Source organism: Monomorium pharaonis, chromosome 9 (genome assembly GCF_013373865.1).
Source record: "Monomorium pharaonis isolate MP-MQ-018 chromosome 9, ASM1337386v2, whole genome shotgun sequence".
NCBI lineage: Eukaryota > Metazoa > Arthropoda > Insecta > Hymenoptera > Formicidae > Monomorium > Monomorium pharaonis.
Genome location: NC_050475.1, coordinates 2,296,395 through 2,320,661, shown reverse-complemented (window position 1 = coordinate 2,320,661; position 24,267 = coordinate 2,296,395). Strand labels below are relative to the sequence as shown.

The window sequence follows — 24,267 nt, the reverse complement described above, 5'->3', positions numbered from 1 at the left end:
GTTTGGAGTATTATTGAACAAGTATTAAAACTTCGTGTTTATTATTATAAAGTTTCTATTGAGAAAAATTATAGAAGTATAATATTACGTTTTCAGTTTAAATTTATCATATCTAAATAAAATTTTAGATTCTTACCTATTTCATAAAAATTAATGTCTTTAAATCAGACTTTTCAACTGCTATTTACATATATATTATAATTGTAAGTTTTTAAAGATTTGTTTTTTTTTTTTTTTTTTTGAAAGTTTAATGTGCCAGATCTATGGTAGATATATGGTACGTATTTTAAAGATTTGTAAAGATTGTAGGTTAGAAATCAAGCTAACCTTATCTACATGAACAATGTGGAGCAGCAACAACGCTCTCTCGACTAATCGAGATTTGTACATCGACTAAAGTATAGGTCGATTACTTCCCATAATCGATTTTTCAAAATCCTTATCGGATTTACTTAATTCTCATCGATTATTATGTTTACTTTTCTAAATTAAAATTATCTATATTGGCAACAATAATGTAGATTATTTTGAATGCTAATGTCTCTCAGTTCTTCATTAACAATTATTTTAAGGATTCTCATAGTTCGTAAAAAAATGTACTATTGTAAAATAACTTTAACATTTTGTCGAATTTAATACTTTTAAGTAGAAATATGTATTAGTTTTTTTCTACAACCTTGCAATATCTCATTTCTCATATTTCATTTTTAATTTAAAAAACCTTAATTGATACAAGAAATACAAGAAGTTATCTCATTGCAAACAACCGAAAATGTCATTTATTCGGGATGTATCCTCTATTTCGAAAGTGATATTCCGTTTTCAGAGCCTGATAAAAAACTCCTTTTTTTCATTTGTTTTGCATCAACCCTTCACCACTGGATGCTTCGTTAAGTATAAGGATTCCCAAGCTTTCCGTGAGTTGCGACAAGTAAAATTGAGAATCGCGCCCGCGCGGTAATTTATATGGATAATGATAATGACCTCTCGACGATCCTGGCGGTAGTGCGGATGCTAACGAGCGCGATGGGAGAAGAAAGGAGGGCGAAAGGCCTCCCAGTGTAATCAGATGCGATGACGCTGCAACCGGACGAACGAATCCGCCCTCCGCGCCAAGGCAAAAAGCAGAAGGGATGGATAAATCTTTTCTTTTTCTTTTGTCCCTTTCTCTCCTAACACGTTCTTCCTTTTCACCCCGAATTCCGGCAATAAAAATGTCGTTAGAGAAACAGGAGAGAATCGGAAGGTTCTCACTAGAAAAACGAATTATCATAAACGAATTTCTAAAATCGAAACAAATAGGATTCAATTTTTTTCGTGTCTTAAAATTTATCAGTATCCTCCAATAATTATGTCGTTAATTAAAAGTTGTGTTTCAACTATTTAATTAGATTTAATTTAATTCGTAATTCGGTTCAATTTGAATTCGAACAAAGAAATGAAATACAATTCAATTCGAATTGGCGTCAGAAAACTCTTTATCCGCGCATCTCTAATATTATTTTTTGATTGTTTTATAATTTATTAGTTTTTATATTATTATACATAATTTATTATTTTTATTATTTTTGCTACTGAGAAAATCATCCTAGGTGACTCCTGGAAATCAACCGAACTCAGGGATTGACCCTTAATTGGCGACGGCGCACCCCTTCGAGGGATAAAAACAAAATCTCTCAGCCAGTTAATTTCTAATGGTCGGCTAAAAACATAGAGCAACGCAGAAAAACGGAAGGTCCTAACCAATACCGGCTACTCTCTCGCTTCTCCGCGAGCTTCACCGCGGATTTTCTTGTTCCCCTTTCGTGCTCATTTGCAAGGGTAGAAAAACGTATCGAGTGCCGGCCAATCGGGACGTATGTTCGCGAGCGTAAAATCGACGGTCGTGATCGGTCAGTCAGCGAGAGACCGTGACGGACGGTCCGTCACGAGGCGGGCCTCGTTTGCCAAACGAGATTAATAGAGATCCGCCGCTGTCAGCCGGACGTCTCCCAACCGGCCACGGCCAGTCCTCCCGCAGATTGCAAGCCGCGTGGGCAGCAGTATACGAGCTTGATACCGCGATCGATCTTCCCTCGATACCGGCTGGCCGTCTTTGCCCCTCTGTCTTCGTCCTCGCCGCGTTCTCCAAAGAGAAGATCGGTATCCCGGCGTCCGGATGTTCGTTCTCCGATGATCAGGGAATTCGCGACAAGATCGTGAGATCGGTTTCTCCTTTTTGCCGATAAACGCGAATCGCTCCGCGCACGCGAATCATCCGTTTGCAATCCGCTCGCGGTAATCGGTATCGATAATGCGCGTACGAAGCACGAGGGGACGATGGACCGTCCTCGCTGGTTTCGCCATAGTTTGCGTGATTAATTTGCGATTAGGTAACACCGATTGAGCCCCTCCCTTCCTCACTGGTCCACTTTACTTTCTTTTCATATATTAAATTCTTTATAATTTCTAGAATGTAGAAAGAATCTGTATCTTTATCATTCGTATAAGATAGAATATAAGATAGAATATCTGAATTTTTATTTTTAAATGTTTAGAATGAAATTTACAACTCTCCTTACACATGTAACGTATAATAATAATTATTAACAGTTATGCAAAATATTATATTCCAAATATTAAGAACAATAAAATTCTAATAAGTTGAAATCTTAACACGTGCAATAATCTTCGCTTTCTTTCGCGATTACAGAATCGCAACGATTGAGAAAAGAAAATCAAATCTATCTTCCAAATTATGGAATGAAATAATCGAGCTTCCTGAAATTATATTGATTTTTGCTTGAAGAAAAATTGTCTGCAATTTAATTAAATTTGTGCATTCAAACTCTAACTAAATCTAGAATTTTTGTTTTTAATTTCTAAATAAATCCTGATACTTGTACTTCGTTGCATCGTTTAAGGGGGCACATTCGTTAAATTCCGAATCACGAATTTTGAGCTTCTCGATTGAGTTTCGTTCGTGAGTTCAATTCGCGATTTTTGTTGTTTAGCTTTCTGCGAAGAGGAGTCGGAGAACGAAGGAAAAGCGCACTCGGAAGAGCTGCGACAGTACACGTGCTGTGCCCGGCATGAGAAGATAATCGACGTCGGATATGGTGAGCATTTAAAATATTAAATCACTCAATGAAATCACTTAATGGAAGAAACTTGAGAAGGTGCGCCTGTTAATAAACGATTCATAGAAGGGTGCAATCTCCTTCACGTACACAGCAGTACAGCGCAAATTGATAGCGTACCCCATGTTTAATCAATAAACGTTCCAATGGGGGGGAAGAGAACGAAACATCCGGTCACGACGTGTCTGCGAACAGGTCCGATTTGTGTGACACCGATTAACGAGGCAAATACTTGTTACATAGTGTGGAATTTTCTCCGGTTTAAAGAATGAAAGAATATTATAATCATTGTTATACAGAAATTTGTATTCTCTTTCTATCTTCATGTAGTTCATAAATAACAAGAAGCTGGTTTCTACAACGCGAGAAAATTTCAATTTCATATTTTTATATAATTATTAATTGTATATAAATTAATAATAAAATTAATGAAATCTTTGAAATTTGAGAGTGATGAGATTAAACGTTTACATGCAATTGGATGAAATACTTTCGCTCTTCTGACTCGAATTTCGCATCACTTGTCTTCGCCCGCATCGGATTCTCTCATCGAGAATTGGCTTCAATTGAAATTGAATGGCGGTAACGTTTGATCGCCCATGAAGAGGATCGTCTGCCAGGCGCTTCAATCGAAATTAATATTTCGATTAAAACACCGTACGCCCCTTCGTCGTCGAACTCCGAGTCTGTACCCTCCTCCCTCGATTCGGCTCATTTTGAGTGCGACAACTGACGCGTTTCTCTCATATGAATCTGGGCTCATATTTTTATTTGCAATGTAACGCGATGAATTGCGCAGGGACCTTCCCTCCTTACGACGTCGATGACAAATACTCCTGCATTCCGAGTCTCACGCGTTCACGCGCAAAAATAGCAGAGTTGTACACACATCGCCGATTCGATCACCCTCCCCTAGGCGCCACCCCTTTCTTAGGCTCTGGCGCCTCTCTCTATCTCTTCTTAATTTTTTTAAATATTTTGATTAAATAAATCTGTGCGCAACTTTTCAAAAATATCCGGGATTACGCATATCAATTGTTTATCAAGGTTTTACATACTGCAACGTTGCGTATAATATGAATAATCGACGTTGTTTAGGGATATCCGGGGAAATTATTCAGATCGACGCTGGACTCTGCCGGAAATTATGCCCGCGACACGTGTCCGACGATCCCGGAGATGCGAGTCGACCTGCTGTGCAAGTAAGTACAGATGTGAAGAGGAGAATAAGTAAAAAAAATAACGTCAATAGAAAATATGCTACTCTTTTCAGTAATGAGAGAAATTAATCCACCATTTGTCTCAAAGATTTTATTCTTATTTAGACTAAAGTTATGTAATGCTTGTACAATCATCAATAGAGTGTGTTTTAACAAAATAGTTAATTAATTACATAAGTGTGATGTTGAAGGCAGATATTTGCTACTCACACCATTTTTCAAAATTGCCCTCTGTTGTTTAAAAATTCAACGTTTCTCCTGTAACTTAAATATCGTCGTGTTTTATTGTGAGTAAAATAAAAAACAGATTTTCTTCTTTAATCTCTTGAAAGATATTCTGCTGAAAAAAACAATATAACATCGCACTGGTAACAAACAAGGACAAAAGCAAACAATGGACTTGTTATAATAAATAAATAAAATATGTGTTTCTTAATAGCGCATTTTCTAACAGGATATTTTTTTTCTATCTCCTGTACATTTGAAACATTAAATAAAGAGCATTGGCAGACTGAGCAAAAAATGACGAACAGATTAAAAAAAAGGATTTGAAAAAAAAGGAAACTTTTGTAGAGGCTTCGTTACTCGCTGAAATATTTCGACAGGGCGACGTGGTACAGTCTCGTAACTCTCGGCGAGTCTTCTCGTGGCATCGAGGGCTACGCGAAGGGTGAAAAAAAGATGTATTCGAAAGAACATCGTGTGTAGATTTATGAGATGCAGGATCAACCAATCGCGAGTTGGAATGCGGCCACGTCGCGCCGGACTACGCGCGGTCCTCGCGACTTTTACGGCGAGATAATGCTCGGTCGAATTCTTGAGCCGATAAGTTTTGCAATTTGCGATGGTCTCGTCAATCTCTCAGCGGCTATTCTTGAACAAAGAAACTAATACAACTCTTATTATCATATAATTATTATGATGGATTAATAAAGTAATTATGATAAATAAATATAACAATTATTATTATTGTTGTCCTATAATTAAAAAAAAGAAAATTATCAAGTTTATTTAAATCACGAAGGAAATCATAGTTTCTTTTCAGATATATTTATTTTTAATTTTTTGAAAATTATCTTATAACGAAACTGCTATTAGATAATTAATAGGTAGGTTAGGAAATGATAAACTTGCTATACAAGCGATGGGCATTTAACCCTTTAATCGCAGAATACTACTGGATAAATTTTCATTCAAATGCTAATTAAAGTACAAATTTTGATATTAAAATTTTGATACTTAAAAATAACATTTAATAAAATTTTTTATATTAAAGTTATTTATTTTATGTTAAAGTAAAAATACGACTAAGAAGATTCTTAATTATGTGAATTTTCAATATGATTAGTATTAACATTAAAAAAATATGAATAGCATCCTCAATGTATGTATAACATTTTTGAAAATATTAATATATAAGAAAGAAATATCTAGAGTATTTTTTTCTTGTTCAATTGAAAGAATCAACAGATTGATTATGTCAAACACAAATAAAAGTAAAAGTCAACACTTGCAAAAGATAAAAGTTTTACAGGATATCTCATGTATTTATAATCTCTTGTCTATATTCAAAAAATCTATCCTTGAACCTAAATATTACCGTCGATACATTAAGAAAAAAATTTTTAATATACTAAGTTTTTCAAATTTTTGATTAAATTTCTTTAAGGATTTCAGTTAAATGTACAAATATTTGAATTAAAGTTCTATACATTTTATTATAAGTTAAATAAATATGTCTTGCGATCTGATCTATCCTCGGAGGACGCGAAAGGATCCTACAGCGCAAAAAGAGAGAGTCCTCCTCGGGAAGACAAACACTCTCGTCCTTTCTGATATATCTTCCCGGATATTCTGGATCTTCGGGCCGGTCGGAGGAAGGCTATTTTCGTTACGTGATGCAATCCGATCGGTGGCGCGGATATGGTTTTTTACTCCTTGCCCAGGAGTGCGAGGTGAAGGCGTTGCACGTGAAACGCGAGGCAACCAGGCCGGGCCGGTGTGTTTTGCGTCCTTCGAAGGTCGGATCGGCGCCACGAAGAGGATCGGTGACCGACGGCGCCGGCGTGTCCGGTCACTAAATCCCGGAATTATGCGCCCGCTGGATTCCGCTGGATGGATGACGGCATGGAAGGCCGGGAGGGAGAGATTTATTGAAACGACCGATATGATCCTCCTCGAGATAGCAGGGACGAGTAACGTACGCCGGCCTTTAAAGCTGTCGTAAAATAGCCGAGAGCCAATTTTCTTTTTCTTTTTTCTTTTAATGCCAAAAACGCCGGGCTGGCTTGATTAGTCGCGTGCCATCAATTCCTGGATACGCGAGAGGAAATCTTCAAGATTCCTTCTTTGTTTCGCAATATTTCTCTCGACGTTCCTATCGATCAAACCCCTCTCTCTTTTTCCAGGCAATTTTTGGAGAGACTTTAAAACTGTCTTCCGATTTAAAATAATTGAAAATTTATTTTGAAGAAAATTATGTATCCAAGAGTTAAATCAAATGCATATATAGGACAATTCTATTCTTTTTCAGAAAAAGTGTTCACGAACGTTTCCGTCTATTCTTTCAGAAATGTTCATCGGATTCCCACTGTCGCGCGAGGGCCGCCAAGCTCGAGCGCGTGTCCACGTTGCAGGGTGTTCGCGTTATCGAGACCATAGACGCCTGCGAGTGCTCGTCGGAGTCGTCCTGCAGACGGGAACCCTACACTCATCATGTGCACTCCGGTACGCCGTATCAGGCAGTCGTGGACGTCGGGGTTTGCATCGGCCATTGCAGCAAAGGTACAATCTTGCTAAGAGCTCTCGACAAGCTTGTTCTTGGTGCACAGGCTGCACTGTTGTACTAGTTAATATTTAGAATGAGAAAAAAGATATTTGTCTTATTCTAACTGCCACCAGTGCAGCAGTGCAGCGACAAAGAACAGGCCTCGTGAGTTATAATGTAATAAAGTAAGAGGAAACACGAGATTTTTTTTCTCTTTTCACTTATTTCATTCATTTAGTTATTTTATTTCTTACCTATAATTTTCGTGAGGTTCAAAATTAACGTTTTAATTTGGCTTTTCGAGACCTGGGTTGCAAGCCAGTCCGGAATAACACACTCAGCGTCAAGGGACCAAACGGTACGTATTATGTAAATTATATGGGATTGAAATCTCTAAAGTCAGAGATGACTTACAAGTAGATCTGAAATTTCGTACCATTTTCAAAGGTGACGAGATCTATCAAGTGGTTGAGAAATGCGGCTGCGCTGGTCATTGTCACCGGATGGACCACATGGAAACTGTGCTGGATTATAGCGAGGTGACGATTGAAGAGGGCACGAACACGACCGACGTGAGGCCCGTGGTCCGAGTATGAAATTCGATATTCGATAATCTAATTATTAAAGAGAAATTTAAGGGAGGGATATTACGTGTCGATAGCACATATTGCGGTTCTGCTAATAATTTCAACGGTATCAATTTTTGTTTCTGTTACCTTCGTCAGCAAATAAACGTCGGTCAATGCGTCGGAACGTGCCCGAACGAAACGGAGACGTGTCTCCTGCGGGACAAGAGGGAGCCATCCAGGTGTGTGGCTGGCCTGTATTCGAAGCAGCACACTTGCACACCGGCCAGATTCAAAGTGCACGAGTACAGGTACTCGCTCGTTATGCCACGATTATTTTTTAATTTATCGAATCCCAACTATTATTGCATATATCAAGGCAGAAAAAAATTTAACTTTCGTTAATTTGATCGAATATCTTTCGACATTTCAACTCGGCGGTGTTTTAAATGTTTTTTTTTTTTACGAACTTTTAGAACCAGACGAGGAGCGAAGCGAGAAATAATTCAGATCACTCAGTGTGCCTGTGTTTAGACTGAAATTAATACTTCGCTGCAAGTGATCCTCCTGTTCGAGTCGAATGGAAGACGAGAGAACGAGAAGCAAGAATAGCAAGATTGAAGGAGAAAGAAAGAGAGACGACACGTTTTGCGCGTACACTCATGTTCCTAGGTACATCATGTACAAATCCATATGGCTAAATAAATCAACGGTGTTTTCACGTGAACGAGACAGTTGCCTCCCTTTTCGCACCCGTCATTTCCTACCGTTAATTCTCATATTTGTCGAAATAAAGCTTTTACGAAGAGAAACGAACTCGACGAGCCGCATTTCGCATTATTATTGACGTACTTTCTGACTTTTGCGTTGAAACGAACAAATCAACTTCCATGGCGCCTGATTACCCTAATTTCAGCGGGACGGACTCACGGGGAACTACAATAGAGTCAATCACACGCTAAAATTAGCGTGTTTCGATTTGATCGTGCGGCCAACAATTGGCAAATACCTCGCCATTTCTTTTGCGACTCCTAGCATGCGACGTCGGCGTCGGGCCGCCACGTGAGCAGACATTTATCGATAACGAAACGAGATATTTGCATAACGCAATTATTAACTGACAATGCAGTGGCGATCGGAATTCCGCAAGGTGTTTCAAATGAGAAAAAACAAAAAATCGTACGAAAATAAAGCCGCCAGCGGAGCGGAGACAAGAAAAACTTACCGTAATAAATAATCAGTGCCCTCGCGAGAGCAGCTCTCTCGTTAGATCGCGGTAAATAAATCGTCGACGTCAAAATATCGCTTAAATATCGCCGCGTGACAAATCACACATAACTCGGCACTTACGAATCCCTACGAAGGCTTGAGATAAAATTACGTAAACTATCGCGTTTTTACAAACGTATGTCCTCGGTTGCGCGCACACTTTATTGATTCTGCAAGTAATGTGGCGCAATTAATAAAAAATCTTTTAAATATATAAATAAGCACTTTAACTACGAGAGAGACATTAATAACTACAAACTAGTTAATTTTTTTTTAACTGTTAACGAGCGGCAGCGAGCGAGCCCGTGCCGCACGCGTTTTTTCTCTCTCAACCAGGTTTCGACCGTGAAACCGGACGAAAGAAAGGAGGAAAAAATGTATCGACCACAGTGGCTCATAGATACAGTACGTTTTGCACAGGCCGGTAATTGAGCCAACAAAAAATGCGCGTGTATACACGTATACGTTTGATGTTCCTGTTAACGGGCCGGCTTACCCCGATGTAGACAGGATATATTAAAAGAAAAAAAAAAGACAAAAGGATTCGAGATTCTTTACAAAACGCGTAGTGCTCACTGAAAGAAGTAAAAAGTGCTTAATCATTAGATCGAAAAGTTAAATATATCAAAAATTTTTGGTTTTTGTAGCAACCCGTGTGGAAATTCTACCTAAGTTGTAATCAGGGCCAAGTTAGGTTTCCTTACTTTAATTGAGGCCCAAGTTAGAACGCCTACCTTGGTCCAATATCGATTTGTCCCGCTTTTTAATCTAGGGCCTACATTGGTTTTCAAACTTGGGCCAATATAAAAATTTAGCTTGAGCCAAACTAAAATTGTTTAGTATTATAATAAAAAAAAAATTTATTTTGATTATTTTTATTAACAGTACATACTAAATTAAGGACAAACTTTTATTAATTAATTAAATTTAAATTATTTTATTTTAACTTAATTTATTTTATTTTATTTTATTTTATTTTAAATTAATTTATTTTAATTTATTTTAATTTAATTTATTTTAATTTAATTTATTTTAACTTTAACTTTAACTTTAACTTTAATTTAATTTAATTTTAATTTTAATTTAATTTAATTTAATTTAATTTTAATTTTATTTTATTTTATTTTAATTTTAATTTTAATTTAATTTAATTTACTTTAATTAATTTAAATTTAAATTTAAATTTAATTTTCCTTTTCTTTTCCTTTTAATTTTCTTTTTCTTTTTTTTTTTTTTATTTTCTTTTCTTTTCTTTTTTTTCCTTTCCTTTCCTTTCCTTTCCTTTCCTTTCCTTTTCTTTTCCTTTTCCTTTTCCTTTCCTTTTCCTTTTCCTTTTCCTTTTCCTTTTCCTTTTCCTTTTCCTTTTCCTTTTCCTTTTCCTTTTCCTTTTCCTTTTCCTTTTCCTTTTCCTTTTCCTTTTCCTTTTCCTTTTCCTTTTCCTTTTCCTTTTCCTTTTCCTTTTCCTTTTCCTTTTCCTTTTCCTTTTCCTTTTCCTTTTCCTTTTCCTTTTCCTTTTCCTTTTCCTTTTCCTTTTCCTTTTCCTTTTCCTTTCCTTTTCCTTTTCCTTTTCCTTTTCCTTTTCCTTTTCCTTTTCCTTTTCCTTTTCCTTTTCCTTTTCCTTTTCCTTTTCTTTTTCTTTTCTTTTTCTTTTTTTTTTCTTTTTCTTTTCTTTTCTTTTCTTTTCTTTTCTTTTCTTTTCTTTTCTTTTCTTTTCTTTTCTTTTCTTTTCTTTTCTTTTCTTTTCTTTTCTTTTCTTTTCTTTTCTTTTCTTTTCTTTTCTTTTCTTTTCTTTTCTTTTCTTTTCTTTTCTTTTCTTTTCTTTTCTTTTCTTTTCTTTTCTTTTCTTTTCTTTTCTTTTCTTTTCTTTTCTTTTCTTTTCTTTTCTTTTCTTTTCTTTTTTTTCTTTTCTTTTCTTTTCTTTTCTTTTCTTTTCTTTTCTTTTCTTTTCTTTTCTTTTCTTTTCTTTTCTTTTCTTCTTTTCTTTTCCTTTCCTTTCCTTTCCTTTCCTTTCCTTTCCTTTCCTTTCCTTTCCTTTCCTTTCGTTTTCCTTTTCCTTTCTTTTCTTTTCTTTCTTTTCTTTCTTCTTTCTTTCTTTCTTTCCTTTTCTTTCCTTTTTCCCCTCCTTTTCCCTTTCTTTCTCCCCTTCTTTTTCCCCTCCTTCCCCCCTTGCCGCTGCTAGTTTTGAACCCGGGACCTTAGGATTACAAAACTTGTACTCTATCTACTGAGCCAATTGACTTATTGATATTGGGTACTTGTTATTGTCTATATATACTTATTAGTACATTAAAATTAAAATTAGACTTTCGAGAAAAAATTGTAAGAGGCACTTTTATTGCAGATTCTTATTCGGAAAAATCATACAAACATATTAAACAAAAATTCAACTTGGAAAAAGTGGTGTAAACAATGTTAATTAAAAATTAAAAAATTAAAAAATAATTAAATAATAAATAACTTTGTGTCAAAAGTTATGAATGTTTTGGGCTAAAATTTTCAAGACTTTTAGAGAATAGTAACCGCTACTATTTAAGCCCTATTACAAGAATTTGCCATCACTTGTCCATTTGTTATTAACAATTAAAAAAAAAAATAAATTTTGGCAGTTTTTAATTTTTTTCTCCTTAAAAAATAAACCAATTGGAACGTTCGACGGCTCATTTAATAGATATTTTTAATACCTATAAGCTTATATTTTTTGTTTTTTGCTAACAATAATAAATTTTTTTTATTGCCAAAAAAACGAAAATTTTCACCTTCTTTCATTGTTTACACAATAATTCCCAACTTTTTTCGAGTTAAATTTTTGTTTGATATGTTTGTATGATTTTTCCGAATAAGAATCTGCAATAAAAGTGCCTCTTACAATTTTTTCTCTTGAGGAAAAAGTTGCTACAGACCAGAAGAACAAGTTTCGGAGAATTATAAAGAATTATATCATAAGTAGAGTAATATATATATATGTATGTATATATGTATTAATATATATATATATATATGTGTATGTGTATATATATATATATATATATATATATATATATATATATATATAATTTAATAAAAAACATAGTAAGAAATTTTTATAATTCCTTTATTGGTCCGCGCTTAACTGCTACCATAATTTTTACTATAAAATTTTCTCCGTTTATCTTCTGCGCATACTAGCCTGTTTTGCAGTTAATAAAATTGGTATTCTTATTAATCGGCCGTTGCAAAAAAATGCTCGTTAATTTTTCACCTTACAAATTAAAAAAAAATTAATTATCATTCCTTTTTTTCTCTGAAAAAGTATTTCGTCAAATTTAAATATAAACTTTTTTACGAAAATATTTTTAAGTTGTACATTCTTCGCTTCTTCACGAAGTACTTTATTCGCTTATCCAAGTTTAGGAAAACTTTCACTTTCGAAATAATAACATCCGACTTATTCGCGAATAGCACATTTTTTATACTGCACCTTGTTTGTATGGCGGACAAATTCGATTCGCGTTCTTTTTTATGGGAAGAGGGGTTCATCAGTGAGTTAAAGGGCTAAGGAACATTGACTAGAAGGCGACGAACGTTGCTAAAGCGCAAAGATCGAGCGCGCCGTAGGATCGAGCGCCAAGGAATCCCCCGTCCGACGACAAAACTACACGGTGACGGCGAGGGAGAAGCGAGAAGAGAACCGTGGGGGACGAACGAGCTGCGGGGGAGGCAACTCCCAGCGTAGCATAAAGGTGACTCCTCGCGGCCAAGACTTCCCATATGCCACTTAGCATCTCGTTCGGTTCGGCAAAATCTTCTTTGCGCGCGGTCTCCACTATTCTCCTTCTTTATCTCTCTTCATCTTCCGATAAGGACACTCGAGACAAAGAACTCGTAATCTTCCTCGATCGCAATGAGTGAGTAAACCAATACACGCGACAGTGCTGACTGACTTTCACGGGGTTGGAAAGTGGACCGACGTGCAATCCGGGGAAACCAAAGTCGCCGTAATCGTGGGTGGACAACTGTCCTTTTTCCCATCGCGATAACACGTGAATCCATGACAGTGATGACGAGAGGCGCGTCGTGCCGCTTCCTAGTGCGGCTGCTCTCGTTGTCGTTGCTCTTGTTAGACGTTAACGCGTACCCGAAGTCAGACCTCCGGACCGACGAGGACAGGGATGACGGAATCAAGCAAGAACTCGAAGGACTGTCGTGGCCCTTCGTTCAGTCGACAAACGAGAACAACCTGGCGCCCCGACGAGAGGAGGCTCTGCAGAAGATACAAGAGGTGACACTGACTCTCTGTTCACAGAAAGACAGTAAATAATCTGATTACAACGATATTTTAAATATGTATCAAACTGTCTTTCAGTTTTAAACGGAATCACCGAAAGATTGAATAATCACTGATGATTACAGTTATAAGTATAATTGTAATAAAGAGTTTGGATTCGCGTGGCTTGCAAGTTTAATTCGAATTATGCAATTTATCGCCTTCCGTTGACGAGGCCACCTCTTGAATTCCGCACTAACGACGAGCGCGTTGCAGACCCTCGGTATTCGGAGTCAGAACGAGGACCTGGCCCACCGTAAGGTACCGCCGCAATTCATGATGGAGCTCTACAACACGATCGCCGATCCCAGCGGGATCACGCGAGGCCGGAATCCCTACAACGCCCGGGTCGTCCGCAGCTTCGTCGAGAGGGGTAATTCTTTCAGTCAGTATGATTATGATCATCAGAAAACTCTCGCGGGGCCCGCTGTTGTTTCGCGATCTAAACGTTCGCCCGTTGTTTCCCGTAGATCCATCCCTGTCGCGCTTCTACTTCTTCAATATCTCGGTGCTGGAGACGAGCGAGTCGGTGCTGGAGGCCGAGCTGCATCTCTATCGGAAGAAAACGCCGCCAAGGAACGCACGTTCACTGACGACGGCTGGGTCGCCCTATTATCTGGTAAGTGCCTGGCACGGTCGGCGTCGATCTTTAATGCACGCGAATCAGGCGATCACGTCAGAATAGCCACGTTGACATGTCGATCGTCATGATTGTATACGCACAGATAAGGGTATACCAAGTCCTGGACGACTGCAGCCTCGATCTGCCGGACCTTCACAGATTGCTGAGCGTCCGTTACGTCGGCGCGCACGCCTCCGGTTGGCAGGTGAGTGCGTAATAGCTAAACGTTAATTATTACGATTTCATCAATATTTGTAACAAACTTCTTTTTGTAACAATATTCGCGCTGTTATGCCCTATTTCCTTCTTTTATTATAAAATTACGACTTTTTCTACTTGATTAACAATTTATCTTAATTATTCTTATAAAAAATCGCTTGAAGATAGCATTTATTTGAAATTTTTGTTCGACAAAAAATTTGATAACTCTAAAACAAAAGGCAACGTTAATTATATAGCTAAAGATGATCGCGTTAAGTATTTCGACGGCGATATATTTTGCAGATATTCAACGTGAAACAAGCCGTTCTTGGTTGGATGAGCGGCGAGCCGAACCTGGGCCTCCTGGTGACGGCTCAGAATCTATTCGAGAACGAGGTGCCGGTGGAGTTCTCTCGTCGAAGCGATTACCACCACAGCAGGCAGCCGATACTGGTGCTCTTCGACGATGACAGCAACGGTCGGACCAGCGGAAGACCGGTAGTCGCGCCGCGATATTACGAATACGGAAGCCAGGACGACTACAACGACAGCAAGGACGGTCGTGGAAAGGGTTCGGCGCACGAGAAGGACGCGAAGGAAAACGAGAAGACCGATCTGGAGGACAACGGCGCCGAGCGCTACGGAAGGCGCAAGAGACAGCGGGAAGTCGGCGGCGATCAGCCCGAGGAAGTCGCGTTGGTGAGCAGGCGCGAGTCGGAATTCTTCCAGCGGCAGAAGAGAGGACGCGGATCGCAAGGGGAGGAAGAGGAGGAAGACAAGGCTCCTCGTTACGGCGAGCCTCTGGAAGCGACGAGACGCCGGCGTCGCGACGCAACGTCCAACACCCGGGGACGCACCACCACCAGCGACGGTATCGTGTCGAAGAATCGCTCGCGGATCACGCGGATCCTCACGTCGATGGACATCTACGAGAGAGCGGCGTTTCGCGAGCGACTAGGACAGGTGGCGCGAAACAGATCGGCGAACATGGGGTCGTCGCGGCGTCATCGACCGGCGCGATCGACGGGCAACGGCCACCAGAGCAACAACCACCCGACGGGGAACGCGACCGATGAGTGCACGAAGCACGAGCTCTACGTGGACTTCCACGACATCGGGCTGTCGTCCTCGATAATCGCGCCGGTCGGCTACTCCGCGTACCAGTGCAAAGGCGTGTGCGAGCCACCCCTCAGCCAGGAGCAGCGGCCGACGAATCACGCGACGATCCAGGCGATCGTGCACAAGATGGCAAAGGACGTTGAGAGGCCGTGCTGCGTGCCGACGAAGCTCCTCGGCACCAGCATCCTCTTCTACGATGACAACGAGAATGTCGTGCTCAAGATGTACGAGGACATGATCGCGGACCGTTGCGGATGTCGTTAAGATCAGGGAAAAAGAAGGGGATGAAAAGAAATGGAAACCTGATTGCGACACGCTGCGAGGAAAGACGCGGCGTCGACCGTGAAGAGGTAAATGTAGAGAAATCCTGCTAGGTGTCTGCATTCGTGATCGATTAATTCTTTTGTGCTGTAATAAAAGAAGAAAAAAGTTACTGGCCCGATCACGGGTGTCTCGCTTTAGATCACTTTAAAGTGGTTCAAAGAATCCCCAACTCATGAACGTACATTTTAGTTTTTCTCGTCGAATATCTGTATTTTTTTTTTGTACTTGGAAAAGAATATAATGTAGTATAATTTAATTGCCTTCGAAATTTCGGAATCTCCGTAAATAGAAATCAATACCTGTGATCTTGAGGATTAAAAAAGAAATGGAAATTATTCGCACGAATTGTAATGCGCGAGAGATGGAGATTAATGTTGTTACGTTTCCGCGATTGGAAACTAGAGTAACAAATTGATCGTTAGTTCGTTTTCGTTCGCAGCTAAAGGGTCACGCGATAATAAACGTTCTCGTTGTAAATAGTGGACCGATAGTCTTTTGATTGTTCAATCGTTGAAGGGTTGCGGTGCGCACGGCGGCCTGATCTTTTTTTTTACTAACTCCTGCATAATTACGACTTCTGATGGATTAACGGAGAACTCTATTAGCGCTGTTATCCTCGGAAATTCAACTCTCTCAATCGGAATCAGTGAACGATGTTAAGTGTAGCGCTTATTCCAGTGCTATATGTATAATTGAATTATTTGGTAATATAGAACTGTCTTTTAGTGATAATACACCTCCTTATGTTTTTCGAACGGAATCACTGAAAGACAGTGAACAGTCACTGATGATCGCGGTTACACGCATGAATAACACACTGATTCCAATTTAGAGGGAACGTGACGATTCTGCAATCGTCTATGCGCAGCTACTACGTACATAAGAACATTCCCAAGTGCGCGCGTAGCATATAGTAGTACATATAGAATATAATGTATATGATGATAAAACGATCGTGTATTAGTGTACCGCTAGGTCGTAGCGCCGTTAAATTATTGCTACAATCGTAAACGATAGGATTAGACGATGCTCAGCTGTGCGTGTACATATAAAATATAAACGGCGACGCGCATCTCGCGCCGAATTTATTTATAGTCAAGCGAGAGGGAAAAAAAGAAGGAATAAATGATATACTCGAAGCAACATTGTGATTTGAGTTATTGGCCACGCCGCAAACCCCAAGTCCCCAATTCCTCCTTTTCCCGTATTTGCGAGAAAATCCCTTTTAATCCTGCGGGATTAAACGGATTAAAACTTGGCTGCGGCAGATTGTCGCTGTCTTTTCATTGTCTGCTCGCGTCCTCCTCGACAATAACAATAAGAGGTCTTCTTCGGTTCTCCTTGCTCTCTCGGTTGCGAGCAAAATCGCGGGGAGAGAAATCGCAGAAGCGAGCCGACCGACAGCAAACTGTGCCGCTGGGATTGCAGAACCAATTGCGGCCGTGGAATGCGAAAGATTGCTGTTATCGGGACAGTTTCTCCCGTTCGAGCGTGCCGTTATGACTTCATGCGACACAAGTCAATCCTACTTGAATTGACGGATAAAACGAACGATGTTTTACAATCTTTTCTCTAAATAAATCCAGACTTTTCGCTTGTTTCAATTTACAACCAAAAAAAAAAACAGGAAATATTGATTGAATCATTGAAACTTAAAAAAAGTATGGAGGTGCAGGTATAATTTTTTCAAGTCACGTTATAGGATTACGAGAGGAATACGGGAAGACGTTTCGTCGAAATCGCAAAGAGAATACATGGCTTTTTCCTCCAGTGCTCCCAGCAACGGTAAATCGCACGGGATTTTTACGGCCGCGTCGTAAAAATCGGACTTATCCCCCCTCGCGGCTTCGCGAGATCGAGGGAGCGAAATAAAACAGACACCGTGGATCTCGATTGAATAATTGTCCCGCGCGGTGGACTCGCGCAATTTTGCAAGATTGAACGAAATTGCGGGCGATCACGCGACGCGTATTCGCTCGGCGAAATGTCACTTCGCTTGTCCCCCTTGCTTGTTTTCGTTTCCTCCCTCTCGCGTGTACCGTGACCTTTTTAGCACACGTGCCAGCCCCCACGGGGGGTCTCATTATTCATCAGTCTCTTTCTCTTCTAATTTTATATTCATCCACTCCCTACACACCCCTCATTTCTGTAAAGACGCGTGGGAGCCTAAATCGCCGATATATATTTCATTTGTCTCAATCAAACTGAAAAAAATATCATTGTAGTACAATATCCTGCTATCTCCGATGAAAAAATATACAAAAAAAAAAAAAAACATCGTAATTGCACAATTATCTCTCCTCCACATTTATATTACATTTCAAATAGAAGATCGTTTCGATAAGTATAGTTGAAAAACAATAATTTATCATTAAGCGCTAATATTTTAATACAATTTTTTTTGTTTTGTTAATGAAGCTGCAAAGAATTAAAAAATTGTAAAGCGATAAACAATTCGAACTGCCTTGACATTCTTCAAAAAAATCATCTGCAAAATCTGCAGCATGATGCAAGTTCCTATGATCTACCCCGTCTATTTCGTTCATGATGTTCGCGTCTCGTCTCGCCTCGCAGTGGCAGGCGAATTTGCATGCTGCACGCTCGCATACCGCCGCACTGCATTCCGCGTGTACGCGTTTACGCATCTGCGGCTATATTTAATCCGCGGTGGGTGTATTTTCGAATCGGCCCGGCTAAAAATAACCAGAACGCGTTTCGCAGCATTCCATCGTTGTGTATTTAAATTGTCCACCCTGTAACCCGCGTAAAACACACACACACACACACAAGCGCGCACGTCCGCGCCACGATACGCACGCGAGGGATTTCACTATCGAAAAATTTCGGGGACCTTCCGCACGATCGCGGAAGGACACGACGATGGTGTATACAAATTCATTATATTCCGCCAGGGTTGGAAAAGTTAATATATTTTTTTAACTAAATTAAATTAAAGTTAATAAATTATAAAATTAATTCAGTCGAGTTAAAAGTTAAATCATTCAAAATTAACTAAATTAAATTAAAAGTTATTAACGTTTTAACTTTATTATTAACTTTCAACTTTTTAACTAGTTACTACCCAACCCTGTGCCCCGCGTACTCGAAGCTAATCCTGAAATTTTTCCATTCTTCGAACCTAAAAGTATTTAGTTAGACTCGGAAATCCGCATTTTGTAAAGCTGGTCTTTCTTCGTCGGGTCTTTGACATTTTCGAATTTTTATTAATTATATATTTATGGTCTCGAAGTCCACACGCGGTCTGCAATTTTAGCAGAAAATTTAAATAATCAACGGCAAGATTAAATTATGAGTCACAAGATTTTTCTGAGTGACCAATATTCACGAGGTCGGGAGATGTTTACAAAACTTAATTAATGTTGTCCGAGAAGAGGTCGATCATTTGGGGGAGAATGAATAAGGGAAGAGGACGGTAGACCGGCAGGGCTAATGAGAGGCAAATGGGGATACACAAAGAATACCAACCAGATGCAAATCAACGAAGAAACACGGTGGAAACGTCTAGAATTTGCGCGCGCGCCCAGGTAAGTCCTGAGGAATCTTCTGATGGAGATTACCGACTCCCAAGAAAAGAATGATAAAACGGAATTAACTCTCATCATAGACCTGGGAAAAAAGGGGGAAATGAAAATAATTGCTCCCTCCACTTGGGTGCGCGCCGCTGTACCATCTTGGTACGCCTCGCCATTAATTGCGCGCGCACCGAATCGGGTTTTTATCTCGAGATTTTTTTTTTCTAGAAGAAGGGAAACGTAAATGAGCAAAATTGCGAAATAAGTGGCAGGAGAGTTCCGGCGGCCCCGCGTCCATAATTAAGGGTTGAGAGAGGCAGTCGGCCGTACGTCATCCGCAACCCGACGGTGTCCCGTGGTGTCAACCCAGGGCTGTCGGGCTAGGCTCTGCGTGTTCCGTTCTCTCTCTCCCTCTCCCTCTCTCTCTATCTCTCTCTCTCTCTCTCTCCTCTTCTCTCCTCTCCTCCCCATTTCCCTCCTCTCACCATCATCCTTGCCTCTGTTCATCGCCGGCTGTTACGGACACTTCACCGGCTGTGGTTCACAACTATGCGCTGCCTAGCGCGGTAGGCCTTTGAACGTCTGCGCGCCCACCTTTCTCCCCCCGTTCTTCCCGATCTTTCCGAACCCTCTGCGGCTCTTAGTTTCTTTTGCCTATCGTCCGTCCGTCTTACATCACGCGTCATCGGTCGGTCGCTCGTTTACCCGCGCACTCACGACTGGTAAACAAAACCAGGTCGGACGGCGGATCTCTTTGAGGAGACGTCATCGGAGTGACGACGTCGAACGGAGAAACGGAGGAAAAAAAAAAAGATGGGCCGTTGTCACGAGATCGCGTCCCGATGGTAACGAACGGCGAGATTTATCGCGTATTTGGGTGTATCGATTGTGTGCGGCGGGCTAGTTATGTTCAAAACGTCGGGCACAGCTGATTGTGAGAAGTGGTACGCCGCCGCCGAGATCCCGTCGAGATCGGAGAAGGAACCCAGAGCGACAAGATGAGAGCGCCGCTCGTGATTTGCGTCGCGGCGGTTTTTTACCCGATTTTCGTCGCCGTGATGGCCTCGCGCGATGGCGACCGCGAAGTAAGTACGAGCCACAAGCAACAAGACAATTCTCTCTTGCTCTGTCTCTTCCTCGAAACTCATCTACGGTTAACACCCTGGTTCGTTATTTTCAACAACGCTCAAGTCATTCTTGCTTAACGCACAAATATAAAATTGCGAATTGAATTTGCAGACGAAAAGGAAAATAATTTCTGCAGCCCGCAGTGCAAAATTTATTCTCAAAGCTGATTCCAAATTACCTTTCGAGATTATCATTGCGTAAGACATTATGGCATAATATCGTATTATCTATTATATCGATCTATATATTATCAAATTCTAATTTAATTTTTTTTTCTTCCGTATTCTTAATGATGGAATAAACTTTTTCTCTTATTTTAAACGTATTAATGCTTTGCGTGCTGTTTATCGACAACTTCTCTAAAACGCGTCACAACTCTCCCGAGTTAATTTTTATTATTTTAATAAGTATAAAAAAATTTTGTATGCTTTAATAAAGACAGTTTTGTAGGCTTGTTAATTCAAAAAAATTGTATATAAATGTTATAATTAATTATAATACTCTTAGTTTAAAAAATGCCACAAATAGTGCACAAAAAGTATGATATTCGATATCTATAAAGAGGATTAATATTCGATTCGAGAAATAGGATCTTAAAGGTTCGAAATTTCCCACTTCCGGCATTAGTTCTCTTTTACAAAGACTTCAGCCAATCGTTTTCAAGAGATGAGGCGTATTGAATTTCTTTATTCCTGAAAACTTTATACCTGAGGTTAATCACGAAACTGGCAACTTCTTTCACATTTCGAAAACGTAACGAAACGTAACAAAAATCTCGAATCGTTTCGAGATTATCCAAATTATTCAAAACTATAAATTTCAGCTTACATACAGACATGGGTATCTCCGAATCTGATCGTTATTTCATCCATCTAAGTGATTTAAAGTGATTTTTAAAAAATTTAGAAATTTATAAATATAATGAATATTTCTGGAAATTTTCAAGTTTCTAGAAAAAAATGTATGTATTGCATTTTAAAGGAAATATAGCACAATTGAATTATCTGTAAAATTTCGAGAAACCTTTATGGATGGAAATCGATTGGACACAAAATACTCATCTTTGTATACCTAAGATACTCCATTGACGAGAAACTTGCCGTTTCTCAGAAGTAAAACACTCTGCCCCTTCGCTCCGGATGATCGTAGTCTCTCTCGCTCTCTCTTTCTCTCTCTTCTTTTCCGCCTCCGCGTTCTTCTTATCCACGCCTTAAATGTCGGCGTTCTTTGATGTTGCTGCGACCGTGTCAGCCTTTTACGTATCGCGCGCAGTCACGTCGGTCATCGATCTCTTCGTTTTGACAGATCACTTTTTGATACACGCGAAGCGAATATTCTCCGATTGCATTCATGCGACTAGAGATGAACATGACATACACTGTTTTACAAATCACATTGATGTTACGTATTTGTCGCTATCTTAAATTATGGAAAAATATCGTTTTAACGAAAACTTACAACTTACATTATTCTTCATCTTAGTTCCTTGTTTATCGAATTCTTTACGTCTGGGATATTTTTGACAAACTTTATTCTGTCTGCTTTTATCATTTCAGCTTTTTTAAGCTTGTTCTTTTTATTATTTTATTTTAATAATCGTTAATTAGATGTAAAGTTTCCGGAATTCGAACCACTTTTTTTTTACTAATTACATCTTGTTCTTTAGAACAAATAAAGTTTGATTTTGCTTGATTTTTTTAAGGTATGCAAAGCAAAGAGCAATTTTTTATCTTTGAAAATGTTCTATGAGTATCCTAGGTCATTTGAATTTTAGATAAAATTTGACATCTCGAAAAATGTTTTAGTTGTAACATCCAATTCGCTTTACGCGAATAAGTGTTTCAATATAAGAAAATCCAAAAAGAAGAAAACTTACATGACGGATTATTTATGGTTTAATAAATTCAGTGTCTATTAAAATTCATTTTCTCGATCATCATGCAAGTCGATGCTTCCAGGCTCATCTTTTACTTGCTTCTCAGATACAAAATTCCATGACGACGCAGGATGTCGAATGTAGGGCAGATTGTACGAGATCGCGCGATGAAGCCTCGATGACGCCCGACGAAGAGGCCAACGATTACGAACGCGCGAGGAGCGTTTATCCTTCGCGGGTCAAACGTACCAAAAATCCGCATCGCTCTCGCGCGAGGTCGAACGCGAGAAACTCAACGAGATCGAGGCACTCGAAAGGCAATGCGAATAATGCGTTTCGCGATGCTCCCCACGGAGGAGGGCTGGAGCCTCTCCTGTTGAAATTAATCGAAGCGCTGGAGAACAATTCCAGAACGGACGACGAGCCCGAGCCCATGTTGAACTCGAGTGCCGTCAACGACACCAGCAGCTTCGACGACGTGGATCGTTGCCAGAAGTGGCTGGACAACTGGCACAAGATCGAGAGGGCGTTTCCGGGTAAAAGAAAAAAAAAACGACCCTTCATATACATAATCGAGCTTGCTAAATGAAATTTCGCGAGAGTACGTCCTTCCTTCACATAAACTTGTTCGTGTGACTACACACTAAAACAACCGTCCGATTAAATTATCCTTTCGAAAAGTAGCAAATTGGATATTTACGATTATTTCGCGTGTTCGAAGAAAAATGGATCATCCGTTTAGAAAGTGACGAACAGATATTTAATTTCCATTCATTTTCGAACATTCCGATGATTTCATTCCCAACGAGGTCGAATTTTTGATCCGACTTAAATATCCGTTCGTTACTTTTTCACGAGGTAATCCGATCATTATTCTCTAGAAATTTTTCTCAGTGCAGGATCCGTCGACAACCTGCCGGCGTGTCCCTGCACGTATCCGAACAACGTCTTCTACAACAACGAGATCTGGGATAAGAGGCGGCAGAAGAACTTTCGATGGCGCGACGTGAGCCACGAGAAGGATCGGCTCGCGATCTACAAACCGGGCGCCACTTACTGCGTGCAGACCCTACCGTCCCACGAAAGCGAGAGCGCCATCGTGCAACACTGTTGTTACGACGAGAAAAGAAAGCTGCTGACCCGCGGTTCCGGCGCCGGCACGCCGTACATCGTCAGTCCGGATATCTCGGAGCTGTTGCACGACAAGATCGACCTGTTGCCCTGGCGGCTTTGCAAGGGTGACTTCACGAGGTACGCACCCTCGCGTGACCACCGGACATTCCTGTCTTCGTGCATGTACAAATGTGTTACCGAATTACAAAATTTAAAGTACAAAATGAAATACATTTTAGTGGCATTTCTTTAACAATTTTTTAAATAATTTAACAATTTTATATACTTTATGTAGGTTTCTTATAATGCATTGTCTGCTATATTAGTCATCCGCGTTATCAAAATTTTTGTTATATTGTAGGTACAATGAAGTGAGAATACCGAATAATGGCAATAACTGCAAGACGAATCCGGATAACGAGGAGTATCAACATCAAGTAGAAAATGCGAAAAATTATTGAGACACGACGGTATCGCAATTGTACCGAAAAAAACCAATTTATCTAATTTCCACTTCAATTGTGTTCCCAACAGAGAATAGTCTAACAATTTATATTTATTTCCTACTATATCTTTGTATATTTTTAAACATCCTAGTTTTATATCGACACATTACATTGAAAAGATTATTTAAGAATACCGTGTGCTGTTGGTCACATAAGAAAATTATCCTTTTTTTATTTAGTGTGATATATTCTTCACTGTGTGTATAATATTAATATTATAATAATTACTATTTAATTAATCGAAGAATTATTTAATTATGAATTATGAAAGAATGAAAAAAAAAATTATGTGCAATATCACACGGTGTTCCACGCATCATTCGTTTATAATAGATCTTTAAGAAAACGGCTAATACCTAACAAAAGGTAGAAATAAATAAAATCTTTAAGTTACATAACTAAATCACAATGCCACGTTTAATTATGAATCATATATTTTTTATCGAGCTCTTTCTTGATGCTATACTTTTCAATTAATGTCGTATTCTTTTACAGAGCTTAAGTAGTACAAATTATATTACTTTTGTTACTTCTCTTCTAACATATCAGTAATTAAAAAATTAATATTTATATTAACATTAACTTTTGACGCCACTTTCTT

At 39.2% G+C, this 24,267-nt stretch overlaps 4 protein-coding genes across 10 annotated transcripts in view; 3 read left to right on the top strand and 1 right to left on the bottom strand.

Moving 5' to 3' along the window:
- LOC105839038 (ATPase family protein 2 homolog) overlaps positions 1–24,267 on the bottom strand; it is an 88,878-nt gene that overhangs the window by 4,313 nt on the left and 60,298 nt on the right. The window contains exon 1 of one of the 3 annotated variants that reach the window (XM_012685045.3): positions 137–1,739. The exons of the other annotated variants lie outside the window; for them this stretch is intronic. The gene's annotated coding sequence lies outside the window, so the exon portion shown is untranslated. Of the gene's footprint in view, positions 1–136; positions 1,740–24,267 lie in introns of those variants that run through there. 3 annotated transcript variants of the gene reach the window in all.
- LOC105839040 lies at positions 1,995–8,399 on the top strand. Of its 3 annotated transcripts, none has more exons than XM_028193328.2 (8): positions 1,995–2,372; positions 2,994–3,098; positions 4,218–4,321; positions 6,910–7,123; positions 7,411–7,464; positions 7,554–7,678; positions 7,832–7,983; positions 8,149–8,399. In XM_028193328.2, the coding sequence occupies exons 1-8, from the start codon at positions 2,294–2,296 to the stop codon at positions 8,204–8,206; spliced, it is 891 nt and encodes a 296-aa protein (XP_028049129.1). In that variant the 5' UTR covers positions 1,995–2,293; the 3' UTR covers positions 8,207–8,399. The 3 variants fall into 3 exon arrangements, with proteins under 3 accessions (XP_028049129.1, XP_012540505.1, XP_012540504.1); XM_012685051.3 differs by having other exon boundaries at positions 1,997–2,372; positions 7,554–7,645; XM_012685050.3 differs by having other exon boundaries at positions 2,001–2,372; positions 7,554–7,696.
- On the top strand, positions 12,586–16,653 carry LOC105830959 (bone morphogenetic protein 4). 2 transcript variants are annotated; one of them, XM_028193323.2, is made up of 5 exons: positions 12,586–13,199; positions 13,461–13,617; positions 13,715–13,863; positions 13,970–14,071; positions 14,371–15,450. In XM_028193323.2, exons 1-5 carry the CDS (start codon positions 12,969–12,971, stop codon positions 15,448–15,450), a joined length of 1,719 nt encoding a protein of 572 aa, XP_028049124.2. In that variant the 5' UTR covers positions 12,586–12,968. The 2 variants fall into 2 exon arrangements, with proteins under 2 accessions (XP_028049124.2, XP_012526172.2); XM_012670718.3 differs by having other exon boundaries at positions 12,593–13,199; positions 13,461–13,629; positions 14,371–16,653.
- Positions 18,515–24,244, top strand: LOC105830945 (isthmin). 2 transcript variants are annotated; one of them, XM_028193327.2, is made up of 4 exons: positions 18,515–19,055; positions 22,154–22,583; positions 22,947–23,298; positions 23,522–24,244. In XM_028193327.2, the coding sequence occupies exons 1-4, from the start codon at positions 18,972–18,974 to the stop codon at positions 23,619–23,621; spliced, it is 966 nt and encodes a 321-aa protein (XP_028049128.1). In that variant the 5' UTR covers positions 18,515–18,971; the 3' UTR covers positions 23,622–24,244. The 2 variants fall into 2 exon arrangements, with proteins under 2 accessions (XP_028049128.1, XP_012526134.1); XM_012670680.3 differs by lacking the exon at positions 18,515–19,055 and adding an exon at positions 19,110–20,128.

What these genes read in the sequence shown, in the direction of transcription:
- LOC105839040 (XM_012685050.3), top strand. Translation starts at nt 2,294, where the DNA reads ATGCGCGTACGAAGCACGAGGGGACGATGGACCGTCCTCGCTGGTTTC. An exon ending in CAGCGTCAAGGGACCAAACG is followed by an intron (nt 7,465 to 7,553) that starts GTACGTATTATG and finishes CCATTTTCAAAG; the next exon opens with GTGACGAGATCTATCAAGTG. An exon ending in ACGTGAGGCCCGTGGTCCGA is followed by an intron (nt 7,697 to 7,831) that starts GTATGAAATTCG and finishes TACCTTCGTCAG; the next exon opens with CAAATAAACGTCGGTCAATG.
- LOC105830959 (XM_012670718.3), top strand. Translation starts at nt 12,969, where the DNA reads ATGACAGTGATGACGAGAGGCGCGTCGTGCCGCTTCCTAGTGCGGCTG. An exon ending in CGAGAGGGGTAATTCTTTCA is followed by an intron (nt 13,630 to 13,714) that starts GTCAGTATGATT and finishes TGTTTCCCGTAG; the next exon opens with ATCCATCCCTGTCGCGCTTC. An exon ending in CGCACGCCTCCGGTTGGCAG is followed by an intron (nt 14,072 to 14,370) that starts GTGAGTGCGTAA and finishes TATATTTTGCAG; the next exon opens with ATATTCAACGTGAAACAAGC.
- LOC105830945 (XM_012670680.3), top strand. Translation starts at nt 20,042, where the DNA reads ATGAGAGCGCCGCTCGTGATTTGCGTCGCGGCGGTTTTTTACCCGATT. An exon ending in GATCGAGAGGGCGTTTCCGG is followed by an intron (nt 22,584 to 22,946) that starts GTAAAAGAAAAA and finishes TTCTCAGTGCAG; the next exon opens with GATCCGTCGACAACCTGCCG. An exon ending in TGCAAGGGTGACTTCACGAG is followed by an intron (nt 23,299 to 23,521) that starts GTACGCACCCTC and finishes GTTATATTGTAG; the next exon opens with GTACAATGAAGTGAGAATAC.